General features: G+C 33.7%; 2 protein-coding genes across 2 annotated transcripts; one reads left to right on the top strand and one right to left on the bottom strand.

The window, feature by feature from the left end:
- The first annotated feature begins 1,308 nt into the window (after nucleotides 1–1,308).
- On the top strand, nucleotides 1,309–7,709 carry LOC124845570 (protein IQ-DOMAIN 10-like). Its single transcript, XM_047322687.2, has 5 exons — nucleotides 1,309–1,422; nucleotides 1,560–1,736; nucleotides 2,228–2,470; nucleotides 2,585–2,698; nucleotides 5,328–7,709. The coding sequence occupies exons 1-5, from the start codon at nucleotides 1,324–1,326 to the stop codon at nucleotides 5,583–5,585; spliced, it is 891 nt and encodes a 296-aa protein (XP_047178643.2). The 5' UTR covers nucleotides 1,309–1,323; the 3' UTR covers nucleotides 5,586–7,709.
- On the bottom strand, nucleotides 7,488–10,202 carry LOC124845571 (transcription factor TCP3-like). Its single transcript, XM_047322688.2, has 2 exons — nucleotides 7,981–10,202; nucleotides 7,488–7,889 (listed from the first exon to the last, which is right to left on the bottom strand). The coding sequence occupies exon 1, from the start codon at nucleotides 9,170–9,172 to the stop codon at nucleotides 8,021–8,023; it is 1,152 nt and encodes a 383-aa protein (XP_047178644.1). The 5' UTR covers nucleotides 9,173–10,202; the 3' UTR covers nucleotides 7,488–7,889; nucleotides 7,981–8,020.
- Between the last annotated feature and the right edge of the window lie 2,030 nt (nucleotides 10,203–12,232).

A 12,232-nucleotide genomic window follows, 5' to 3' on the forward strand; every position in this document is an offset into this window, starting at 1 on the left:
ATTATGCCTCGGTTAAAATGCAAATCGAAACATAAATTCCCAAATGACATCGGTTCGTAAAAGACCGAAGCAGTAGGGCTTGTCGCATAGGGTTTTATGCTTCAATTTCATAAATAACCGAGACCGTATAGCGCATAGGCTTCGGTTCTTACTGAACCGAGGCGTATAAATTCATTTTAATTACAAGAATGCCACTTTATTTTAATATGCTTCGGGTTTTTGAAAACCGAAGCATATTAGGCGCGTTAAAAAACTATTTTTTTACTAGTGTAAACATTTGTATTCACATTTTTTGTTAATTTATATATTTAATAGATTTGTTTAAATACAATTATCTATATTATTATTTTCTACATTTAATTTGGGTAATTTGTAGTTTTAATGGAAATAATGTTGGAAGAGTAATATAGATTACGAATTGACGGGAAAGACAAAGAAAAAGCATAATTATATTATCAAGTAGTTGAAATATGTTTAGTTATTTTTAGTGGATGGATAATTACTTCCACTATATTTTTTACAGTTGTTTTAAATCCGTAAGATGATAATGTAATTCAAAATTATATAATTTTTTAATATAATTAAAAATAAAAGATATATGTACACAAAAAAGAAATATCATTATGTATAGTTAGTATAGTTGTCTTAGCTGAATTCAAATAACTTAAATGCGGAGTTATACATATATTTTGTTGAGACTATCCTTCGTAAGAACTTATATCAAAATTAAAAAAAAAAAAACTCTCAGATATGCCATAATGAGGTCTCATGATCGATATTAATAATTAATGAAACTAGTAGATACTTGGTAATTATATTATAAAAGAAGGAAATATGTTATTGAATAGTGACAAGGCAAGCATATCTTTAACTTTTGTTACTTAGATATGATTTTAGATATCATTGTGAGTTCATTTTCAGAAAGTACACATTGGATATATGTGACTAGCTTCTGTTACCTTTCTGGAGACTCCTGATCTTCCATGAGATTAAACATCTGCTTCACTGTGGTTGATTTGTCACTTTCCTATGAACTCTCTGGGGTTTGTCTTGAATGAAAAAACTGTTATATATAAACTGCTTTTTTACCTTTCATCCTCTATAAACAACCTTTTCTTTTCTTCTCGTATTGGTATGTTCCCTTCTCTTTTCATTATTTAGTTCTGCATGTTCTTCTTGTTGTGGGGTTGGATACTTCTAATTTAGAACATACATGTTCTTTAGAAAAACAACATTATCAATTTGTATAACAGGATTAGGAATTATTATAGGAAATATAAAACCCTATTAGGGTTGCATGAGGATCAACAATCAATTGATAGAATGTTCTTTGCAGGTTTAGAAATTATGAGTCCAAAGAAATGGTTTAAGAGGATTGTTAAATTGAAGAAACGGAAGGAAGATAAATCGGAACAAGCTAAGGTATTTGTTTTTTGTTTTTTGTGATCATAATATCATCAAAAAAAATCATTCATAAATAATTAGTTTAATGTGTTTTCAAGATAGCATTGTTGATATATATGTTGGTTTTGAATTCTCTCTGCCACACTATTGAGTAGGTGCAATTCGCCCCTGAAAACTTAGATGAGTCCTCCGAAGAAAAGCAAGACGAAACTCTTGAAGAGTCAAATAGCATTCCTAATGAAAATTTGGTGGTGCTAGAAAAGACAGTTCCCAGCAGGTTCATGGAAGATATTGCTGCTACTCGGATTCAAAATGCATTTCGTGCATTTCTGGTACCATCTTTTATACTAATTTAAATAAAAGCAAATAACTGAAAGCTAGTCAAAATTCACAATATCCTCTCTGAAATCTATCAACTCTCCCTTTGCTCCCACCAAATCATTATTTGGATTACCTTGATCTATCTTTTGAATTATCATGTAATCAGGTATATTTGCCTGCTAAAGTGATAATTAATCATTCTTAGTTTTTAATTTATCAAAGGCAGTATCATCCATTTCCTCATTAAACAGATCTCTATTCATTTTGTTTCTGGTATAAGTTTTCTCTATTCCTTTTACTGCTAACCATTTTGGTATATGATAAACATCCTCATGGTGACTACTGAGAAAAAAATCAAATCTGCACAATACTGTTGAAATCCTGTTGCATTAATCTTTTACAAAGATTATGAAAAAAAAATCAATGATTGGAACCATCTTCCTAGCACAATACTGCTATCTTAAGCCAAAATTTTACTAAGCCCTCTTCTTTGTCTATGTAGGCAAGAAGAACATTGCACCAGCTAAGAGATACTGCACTAAAGTATATTGCACCATCGAAGGTAGAATTGAAACTTGAGGCTGCCAAAGAACAGGCAGTGACTGCACTAACCTATATACATACTTGGAGCAGAATACAGGAACAGATTAAAGCTCGAAGACTCTATATGCTAACAGAAGCAAGGATTAAACAAAAGAAATTAGAAAACCAGCTAAAACTTGCAGCTAAGATTCATCAGCTTCAGGTATATTTATTACTACTGTCACCTTGATAATGTTTCTTGCTTTCAACTTTTGTTGTCGAAATCATGTGATTCTGTTGATGAAGAAAATATGTTTTGTTGGTAAATGTATGGCAGGTGGGATGGTGTGGAGGTTCTGACACAATGGAAGAGATACTTTTGAGGATACATCAGAGAGAAGAAGCAGCAGTCAAACGAGAGCGAGCTATGGCATATGCCTTCTCTCATCAGGTACACAAATTTGAACATTTTATGGTTTTTTCAGTGGGAACATGGAGCACTACAAAAATGACGTATTTTAGAAGGGGTTTTTTACCGAGGGTTTTGAAAGCCTTGGATAATTTTCGACAGATTTTCTAAAACCGCAGTTATGTTTTGTCCCTCGAGGGACAAACAAATCAGGATTGTCTTCATTTAATGACAAAAGGTACTTTTGATCTAGAGTTTATATAGGGTCAATCACCATATTTAAAAATTTAAACTATTATTTATTTTGGAGTTGTAATTCCTTTCATAATTTTGTTTCTGAAGAACTTTTTAGAGGATTGAAAGAATATGGTAAATTTAAATTATCTTTATTAATGTTTTTAATGACACTTTAGTGTAAAATCTAAGTTTGAATATATGATGCATTATTAGTACAAAAGGTTCTGTTACCAACCAATTATATATTCGGTGTGACTTTTAAGTATTTTACAATAAAAGTAAACTAACTTGATGTTGTTACTTAATTTATGACGGTATAAAGTCTTTTACACTATTTAATATAATCTACATTACCTTTTAATGTAAAGCACCTATCAAATTAAATGTATCAAATAAATAATATTAAGAATTTTTTTACCTCAAATCCATTAAAATAATAAGATTAATATCAAAGTTTAAAGCGAATAATGACTCAAATGAGATGATTAACTATAAAACTATTGTCATGATAGATTTAAAGTTGAAACAATTTTAATTTAAATTGAAATATATTATAATGTTTCTAATTTTACTCATCAATAATATAGGTATTAATTAGGTCAAATTATTATATGACTCAACTTAACTTAATCCAACATAATTAGATTGGATTAATGGAATCAAAATCACACCAAATCAAACCAACTCACTCTTGTATAAGTTGAGCAATAAGTTAAAATGGATGTGTGGTTTCTTTTTGCACCTCTTTTTTTCTTCCTACTATATAGAAAGATAAAATGTATTTATGTATTGCTTAGATTTTTTTCCTTTTTTTAGATTGTAGAATCTAAAATGAAATTCAAAATTAGATAATCTAGAATATAATTCTAAATTTGAAAATATATTTTAAATTATACTATTCAAAATATATGTTTTTTAAATGTATTTCATATTATAGAATTTGAAATATATTTTTTGGATTAAAAAATTGAGGAGGTGAAGATAAACATTCTAACATTTTATTATAATTTTAATGAGGAATAATTTAATATTTATAAGTATTATTGAGTGTAAGAAGAGAAGTGGGAGGTGCAGGGCTAGAAGATTATAGGATTGTCCAAATCTTACCAAACTCTACCACCCCTAGCCATCCAAATATGAAATTGACGTCATTTTTTAGTTTATAAATATTATATATACTTGCAAATTCTACACATTACAAAATAATTAATAACATTCTTAATTAAAAATTATCAATCATCACCTATCTAAACGCAATTCTTCATTTTTACTTTTATTATTACATTTACAGATTTCAATTTTCAACATAAAAACCCCAAAATTACTCTTCCAAGATTATAAGAAGATTTTATTAAAAAGAAAAAAGAAAACTCCAAAATAAACATATAGATTTTCAAGTGGCTACTATTTGTTCCACTACACTACCGCTGCACCCCTAGCATAGTCCGTTATTTAAACCTCTGCTATGCCTAATTTAATCATCTTTAAAGTTATCAACAAATATCTGCATAAGTATTTATAAGAGAAGAAAAAAAAAAAGAATTTTTCCCATACCTATATCATTTTTATAGAAACTTTATTATAATTCTAATTTAGAATATTTTATTTTATTTTTTCTTTTATAAAGCAATTTTTTTTCACTTAGGTGTGTTCTATCGTTTTTAAACAACTCTTATAAGTTTGCTCGTAAGATTCCAAGTTTTCTATTTTTTATTTAATTTTTGAAAATTTAAATCGTTATTTTAATTACCATAATTAAATATCGATTTAATTTTGGTGATCTAAAATGTATTATTCGTTTTAAAAATTTATTTTTTATTTTTAAAGGTTATTGTTTTATGCAACACTCATAATTTAATTTAAAGACTTTCATCACACCATATTAATATATTGTAACATGAGCATAATATTAGAAATTAAGTATAAGTTAAAAGTTTTACATTAAGTAAAAATCAGAAAATTAAGTATCATAAAAGAAGAAAAAAACATCTACGAACATTAAATCTCAATATTTTTGTGTTTAAGATAGTATTAAGTTTTTTTATATAGACGATTCATATTTTAGAAGTAGTAAATTTTTCTAGTGTACCTCACCAACAGTGATATCTGGTTTTATTTTATCAACAAACATATTCCACATTGATTATAAATGAAAAAAATCAAGTAACATAAAAAAAAATAATAATAAACTACAAAGTCTTAGATTTTTTCCATTGAAAAGGATGTTTAATCTCTTTTTCCTAAGAAAATTTCAACATTTGCGTGTTTCTTACATGAACTAGATCTAAATTTAAATTGGTCGGAATTTTTTTGGTGTTAAACGTTCTTCATCCATTTTTATTTTTATTTTTATTTTCTCTTTATATTAAAGTCAAACATTTTTTGTTTTCCTTTATGAAAAGTAAAAAATTTGACCCCACACAGCATATTTCAGTGGAGGCCCAATTGCAGGCAGTATTTGGGCCAGGCTATCTACAGCGTTGGCAAAGAAAGCTGGGGTTGGAGCTGGAAGGAGAGATGGGTAGCAGCTCGTCCATGGCAAATCCGGGTTCGTTTTCCTGACCCCATCACAACGAAAACCACTGACAGCAAAGTCCCATTGTCTAATTCTGAGTTGTCAAATACAAAGGAAACTCCGAAAGGGAAAGAAAACAACATTCCAGATCTGTCTAACAACAATCTAGCCAAATAACCCACGCTGTCTCTTCTGTCATCTCTGCTCATTAATCAATTTCATCACCTCCCATTTCTAAACTACCCTTATCACTGTATTTTTTTCTTTTTTTCCTTCATTTCACCCTTTTTCATATTACGTTATTTTATGATTAATGGATTTTGGATTTTGGAGTGTTAATATAACATTGATAATGTCTAATATGATTTTTAAAACCTTGAATTAGGTTAAAATAACATTTTCGGACCATTCTGTAAAACTTGTTTTTTGAAAGTTGGCCAAAACAAACTCTACGGTCATGTAGTACTACTGATACACGACTTAGATCAGATAAAGTTTATCTTTTTCTTAGAAGATAAAACACCCAATTGTCATATTTCAGTAGCTGTGGTTTCTCTGATTTGGAGTGGCGTAATTAAGTCTCTTGTGCATTAATTTAATACGATCGGATGATGATTTCCAGTGGTTTAATTTAAGAAAAACATGGCGGTGAATCTCTGTGGTGTCATATTCATTAAATACTTGCCACTTTCCACATATAGTAACATGAGTTGTATGATGTACGATGAGTTGATGACCCACTACAATGTTGTTTTTGATGTAATCAACCGACTAGCAGCCGCATTAAGAAGGGAAAAACAATTGCACGAGAGGCAAAAGTTGTGTTTTTTTATTATGATATTTTAGATTACCCCTTGAAGAAGGTGGTTAAAAACATTAGGAAAGATCTTTTGAGGTTGTGAGATTTGCTTGGTTGGAAGGTAGGGGACCACAGACAGGTGTAGAAGTATGACACTTTAGTGGTACCATGAGAGTGAACTCTTTCATAATTGAGCTTGGTTGTGCTCATCAATCACCCTCTCCTTTTCATGGCTCCCCTGCAGATGTTGTTTTTTACTTTTCCCACTTGTTCTTACCTATTGGAATTTAACTACTCAAATCATGAGTCATGATGGACTTCTGCCATTACCTCATGTTACTGTTGTAAGGCTGAAAACCCAAAAGAAAACACCTGATATTTTTCTAGAAGGAAAGATGTGTGGTTCAAAATTGGATGGTAGAAAACCTTGCTACTAGAATTTAAAGCTTCTTTTTTTTCATTTCACTCTCTGCATTAACTAAGCTGGTAGGTGAGTGGGTCATCAAAGATGACTTGCGGATGTTTTCCTTTATCACGTTAACTTTTATATTCCTAATCAAGCTTTCAGTCGCTGTCATAGCATACTAAACTAGCTGAAGAACCACAATTATGACATGTGAAAGGAAAAGCAGCAAACCATGCTGAATTTAGGATATTTGCCTTTTTACCAAGCTCGGAATCAAAATCAGCTTCAAGCAACCCTTTCTCCTTTGTCAACAGTTTATCTACTGTTCATCGATAATGACTTCTCAGTCAAATGCTCCCAAATTCGAAGCAAGACAGAGAAAGGTGTAATGGAGCTGTAGATTTCTTTCCAATTGTTTTTGAAGATGAGGAAGCTAGTGTCTAGTGACGGGTGGATGGTTGCACGAGAAAGTAGTAAAAAAAGGAACAAAACAACAATCATTCTAATGCAAAGAGAACCCTCTTTCGTTTCCTTCATATAACAACTTAGGAATCAATGAAACAGTAATCATGTTCCTACATTTCTTTTTCACTGCACTTTCTACAACCATCAGATTACAAGAAATAAGTGATACGATAGACAAATAGAAAGAAAAAAAAAATCTTAAAAAGTGTTGTGAGAAAATATGATTACTTCCAATAAAAGACCATCCTTTTTCTCTCGTTTCAAACAACAGAACAACATTCACACTTACCATGCCAACAAATCCAAGCAAGATTCCTGTGTCGGCTTATTTTGTTTTACCCTGTTTTGTCATGGAGAGAACCCATTATTCTGCATCTGGGTCTGCACTAACTAGGAAATATACAACAACTAAGAGCAAGCTAGTTCTTTTATTCAGTGAGAATGTTTTTCATATCACTACAACAAAGTAGAAACGAAAGAAATACAGAGATGACGAAGTCACAAACAAAGGGAAAACATAGCAATAGCAATCATCAAATACAGATGAAACCAAAGAAACACAGCACTGCATGTCCTAGTTATTGAGCACGAAAAACACATAAAACATCAAAATACCGAGGGATGCGAAGACCTGAATATCTGTCTCAAATTTTCTTCATTCCCACGGCATAGGCCATTGACATCAACACATCTAGAGATCCAAACCCAACTCTCTTGAATTCCCTTTGCAGCTTGAAAATTCATTCAACCTAATATTCCAAAAGCATGTTCTCTTTATCAACTGAGTCATCTTCAGTGCAACCCACAAGCCCTAAAATAACATCAACAAAAAATACTGAGTAAGAGAAACGAAAAAGGAGGAATACTATTGAGATTTTAAGAATTGGGTCGTGAGAAAGAACCTCAGGAAGAACAAAGTTGGGATCTTTTGTGTTTTTGAAATCAATGACGAGAATCGGAGGAAGCAGAGGACGGCTTGTCGGATACGCCGTCGTGCTCCTCTTCACCCTGAATTCGTGCTGGAATGCGAAAGCCAGAGAATCCACCGCCGTTGGAGAAGCCTCCGGCGACGGAGCCCTGGTGGATCAGCGGCGAGAAGTAGTGATGGTTGTGATGGTGGTGATCGACCGAAGGGTCTATCCAAGCACGAACCGAAGGGGTGTTACTGGACTGAAGGGGTCCCCTCTGAGAAAAAAATTGGCCAAACGCCGGCGCCGGAGTGTTGAACACAAACCCACCGCCGTGGCCACTGTTGCCACCAAAGAGCAACCTGTGCTCCTCCGAGTGGTGGTTCTGGTGCTCCGACCAGGCGGAACCGCCGTCGAAGCCGAGCGCCGTTCCGGCGAATAGCACCGGCTCGTTGTGGCTCTGAGGCTGGTGCTGAAGCATGATAGGGTCCTGAAAGGACTGCAACGACAAACGCAGATCTTGCTGCCTCAAATCCGGTGGCGCCGGAGGGTAACTCTGAAACGACGTCGTGGTAGCTTCGACGGGAAAGAAAGTCTTGATTGTCTCAGCAATGTTATCAGTATCCAAAGACGGTGGCAGAAAACCAGGACCACTGTTGTACTTGCTGGTGCCAATGTTAGCATTTTCACTCTCCAACTGTTGGTGAGAGAATTGGTCCGGAACTCTGGTAGCGGCGACGACAACGTTGCTCTCGCCACGGTTGCCGAACGCTGTCGGGTCTTGTTCTACAGCGAGAGACTTGTTCTCGCGGAGGGCGATTTCCTCCTGCTGCGGCGGTTGCATTGACGTGGCCGTGGGGTTCCATGGAGGGAGCTCCGCGAGCTCGTCGATGGCGGTCTTGGCTTTTTTTATTAGCCAGTCCACCGCCTTGCTGGGGCGGTCATAGCCGAGGCGGTCCTGGACATCGTAGAATTGGATGGCCGTGTGAGCTGCCAGGCGCACACGGCGGTCTCTGGGGCCTTTGGCAGTGCAGACCTTGCTGTGACGGTCCTTCCGCCCGGTGGAGCGGACAATGTGGCCGCCTTGAACCTCCACGATCTCGCCCCCGCCGCCGCCGGCTCTCATGGCCGATCTAGACGGAGTTGGTGCTTGGTGATGGAGATGGTGGTTCTGTGATTCCCCCATCTTTCTCGCATGTTCGGTTGAAGTAAGCGACGAAGGCGGTGGTGGAAGAGGAGGGAGGGAAGACCGTTTCTTCGGAAGTTGAAGTGGGTTTAAGAGCTCCGTGTCTAAACCTGTGTAAGACGGTTCTTCATCTTGTCGTTGTTGACGGTGTAGAAATCGGAGAGGATGAGGTTGCTGGTCTTGTTGGTTTTGGTTTCCTCCTTCTTCTTCCTCGGTTGTTACGTGGCCTGTGTTGAACACCAGATTTTGATGATGAGTCTGATGCTGAAGCTGAAGATGATGAAGATGCTGACGACGATGATGATGATGATGGAAATTCCTGTGAGGATCCAGAGTCAGACCCTTGCCGGTGTTGATGCTGGTGTTGGGATTTTCCTCTTCCAGCTTTTTACGAAGCTTTGCACTTATTCCTAATGGGTCGATGATGATTCTTTGCACTCCCAGCTTTGTTGGTCGTGCAACTGCCACAACTCTGAAACTGGCTTCTGTGTCTTCCAAAAAAAGTTCATGCCATTGAATTTTCCCACTTCCATCACCACAAAACTAAACCAAACCAAACTAAACTTAACCAAACCAACAATGTTATAGCAAGACCCTTTTCAGCCTAACCCATTTCTCTCTCTCTTTTCCTTTTTCTCTCTCTCTCTCTCTCTCTCTCTCTCTCTCTCTCCACACAGCACTTTTGCCTTTTTGCTAATTGAGCTCCTTTTTACGCTTATGTAATGTAGTAACGAGAGTGGAAGCAGAATAGGGTTGGGTTGGTTAATACCCTATTGGTCTTGGGCAAACGAGCTTAGGGAAGCACCCAAGCGGTGTCGTGTTGCAAAATTTTGAACAGATTTTCCTCCATATCTCAGCACATAGGGAGACAAGAGATAAGAGTTATAGGGAAGAGGAATTGATTCTGGCCCTATGGGAGGCCTTGTTGATGGCAGTGGTAAAGGTGACAGTGTTTGGTCGGAATGGAGCTGTTAAATATCCGTGACTGCATCCCTGCCCCTCTTTCAGACCTTGTTCTTATACCACACTACACTACACTACACTACACACCATTTCATATTACACACCTCTCCCTCTTCCACCCTCTTCCCGCTTTCACCATTTCACTCTTCACTTTCACTTTCTTTTTTCTTTTCCTTCTCTACATCAACGTTACTTCAAAATTACATTTACTCTTTTTTTTTTTTATTTACCGTCATCCAAATCACATGTTCAAAATTAATATAAATCGTATTTTATAAATATGGTAAAATTTTATCGTTTATTAATTCAGGAGATTAAGTCTAAGTTTAATCAATATAACTTTTCTACGGATGTTTGTAGAAGCTTATATCTTCTAAAATATAAGATTAATAGTAACTTCTTGTCTTAATTACTAAAGAAAATAATTAAGACGAGAGTAGGATATTGAAGCAAGTATTAGGATTAAGATTGAGATTAAAGTTAAAAAGATGGAAAAAAAACAAAGTTGTGATTTGAAATTGAGAATTTTACTTGCAAGTTAGAAGTTAGAACCGTTGGTTTTATTAAATATATATTATGGTATGTTTGTCTAGATGCTCTTTGAGGGATAGATCCTTTACATGCCTCCACCACACCTTTCGAAAGGGACACCCTCGCACAGCTTTTCTGGTATCTCTTTCTCCCTTCTCTCTACCTTTATTGTTTCGCTTAAAACCAACATAACCATAACATGGATCCATAGATTTACTTCACCAAAACTACCACTCTCTTATCATTTCTTTTCTTTTGCATTATAGGATCAAACATCACAAAGTAAATAAATTTACAACAAAATATCTTTTTATTACTAATAATTTATTTTTAATTAAATACTTACGTTATAGTTCATTATATTACAAGCATATATGTAACATGAACATTTTATGTTTTAAAACGTTTTATGTATAAATAGTATATTTCGTATAATTAATTATATTAATTATGTAGTTTGTAACGTATTTCTTCATAAATATAGATGAAAATACAGGCTGTTTTTTTCTTGTAAATATTTTTTTTTCATATATATCAATGAAAACAAATGATTTGGGAGAGAGCATCTTTCCATATTGTTTTTTTGGTTCTCTTCTTTCTTTTCTAGAACAACACTGCGTGCCAACGTTTTTGTATGTTGTCCTTTTCCTCATATAGTTAAATAATTTCACAGTTTTAAAAAATTATTTGAACTCGGCGATCATAAATATTTTTCGATATGTATTTACCATTAATTATTTAGAATTTAATTATACATGTTTTACCAATCGCATATTGATATTTATCATTTAAATATTATTATTTTGTAAATTTATTTTTCATCTATGTTTACTTTTTAAACTTTTCAAACATTATACGGGCTAAATATATTATTATTCAATTTGTAAATAATGGTTCATAATAAAAACTTAAATTTCATTAAAGATCAGTGCTTTTAGGTGTTATTATTGTAAGGTTTTATTGAATAACTAATTAGAAGGACAAGTTTGTACCATATCTAGAAGGATGAGTTTGTACCATACCTAAGAATAGTAACGATGAAAGAATCGTCTAGAGAATAGATTGTTTAGGTAATTCAGGTTTTGAAGTTTAATAAATAATATTAAATGAAATATTGTTATATGAAAAACAGTTTAAATAATATTTTCTACGCAAAACTATTTAAATGATTTAGAAAATCAGAAATAGCGTCTAAAAGATAGTATCTCTCATTGAATATTTAATAGACTATATGAAAAAAACAAGTTAGTTTCTTATGCAAATAGAAGTCTAACTCTTATATAACACTAAGGGTTAAAAGAAATTTTCATTCAAATACAATGTTATATCAAGCAAAACTTTCTAGAGAAAATACACTTTAATAAGTGATCGTTAAACACTTTATCCTTTGAGAAAACATCTTATGTTTATATCATCTAATGAATATACATTTGTCTTACCAAACGATGCATTTATGAATGAAATGACAAATGATAAAATTTCATGAACATGTTACACTCCTCAATGCTTATCAACATTCAAAACATTTAATGCATGTACGAAAAAGTAATTTGATGCTTGTATAAT

This window comes from Vigna umbellata, chromosome 9 (assembly GCF_029865625.1).
Source record: "Vigna umbellata cultivar VRB3 chromosome 9, Vumbellata_1.0, whole genome shotgun sequence".
In the NCBI taxonomy this organism is placed as follows: Eukaryota; Viridiplantae; Streptophyta; class Magnoliopsida; order Fabales; family Fabaceae; genus Vigna; species Vigna umbellata.

Excerpts from the sequence above, each read along its gene's own strand:
- LOC124845571 (XM_047322688.2), bottom strand. The coding sequence starts at position 9,172 with ATGGGGGAATCACAGAACCACCATCTCCATCACCAAGCACCAACTCCG.
- LOC124845570 (XM_047322687.2), top strand. The coding sequence starts at position 1,324 with ATGTTCTTTGCAGGTTTAGAAATTATGAGTCCAAAGAAATGGTTTAAG. Across the intron at positions 1,423-1,559 it reads ATAAATCGGAACAAGCTAAG|GTGCAATTCGCCCCTGAAAA; the intron begins GTATTTGTTTTT and ends ACTATTGAGTAG. Across the intron at positions 2,699-5,327 it reads CATATGCCTTCTCTCATCAG|TGGAGGCCCAATTGCAGGCA; the intron begins GTACACAAATTT and ends AGCATATTTCAG.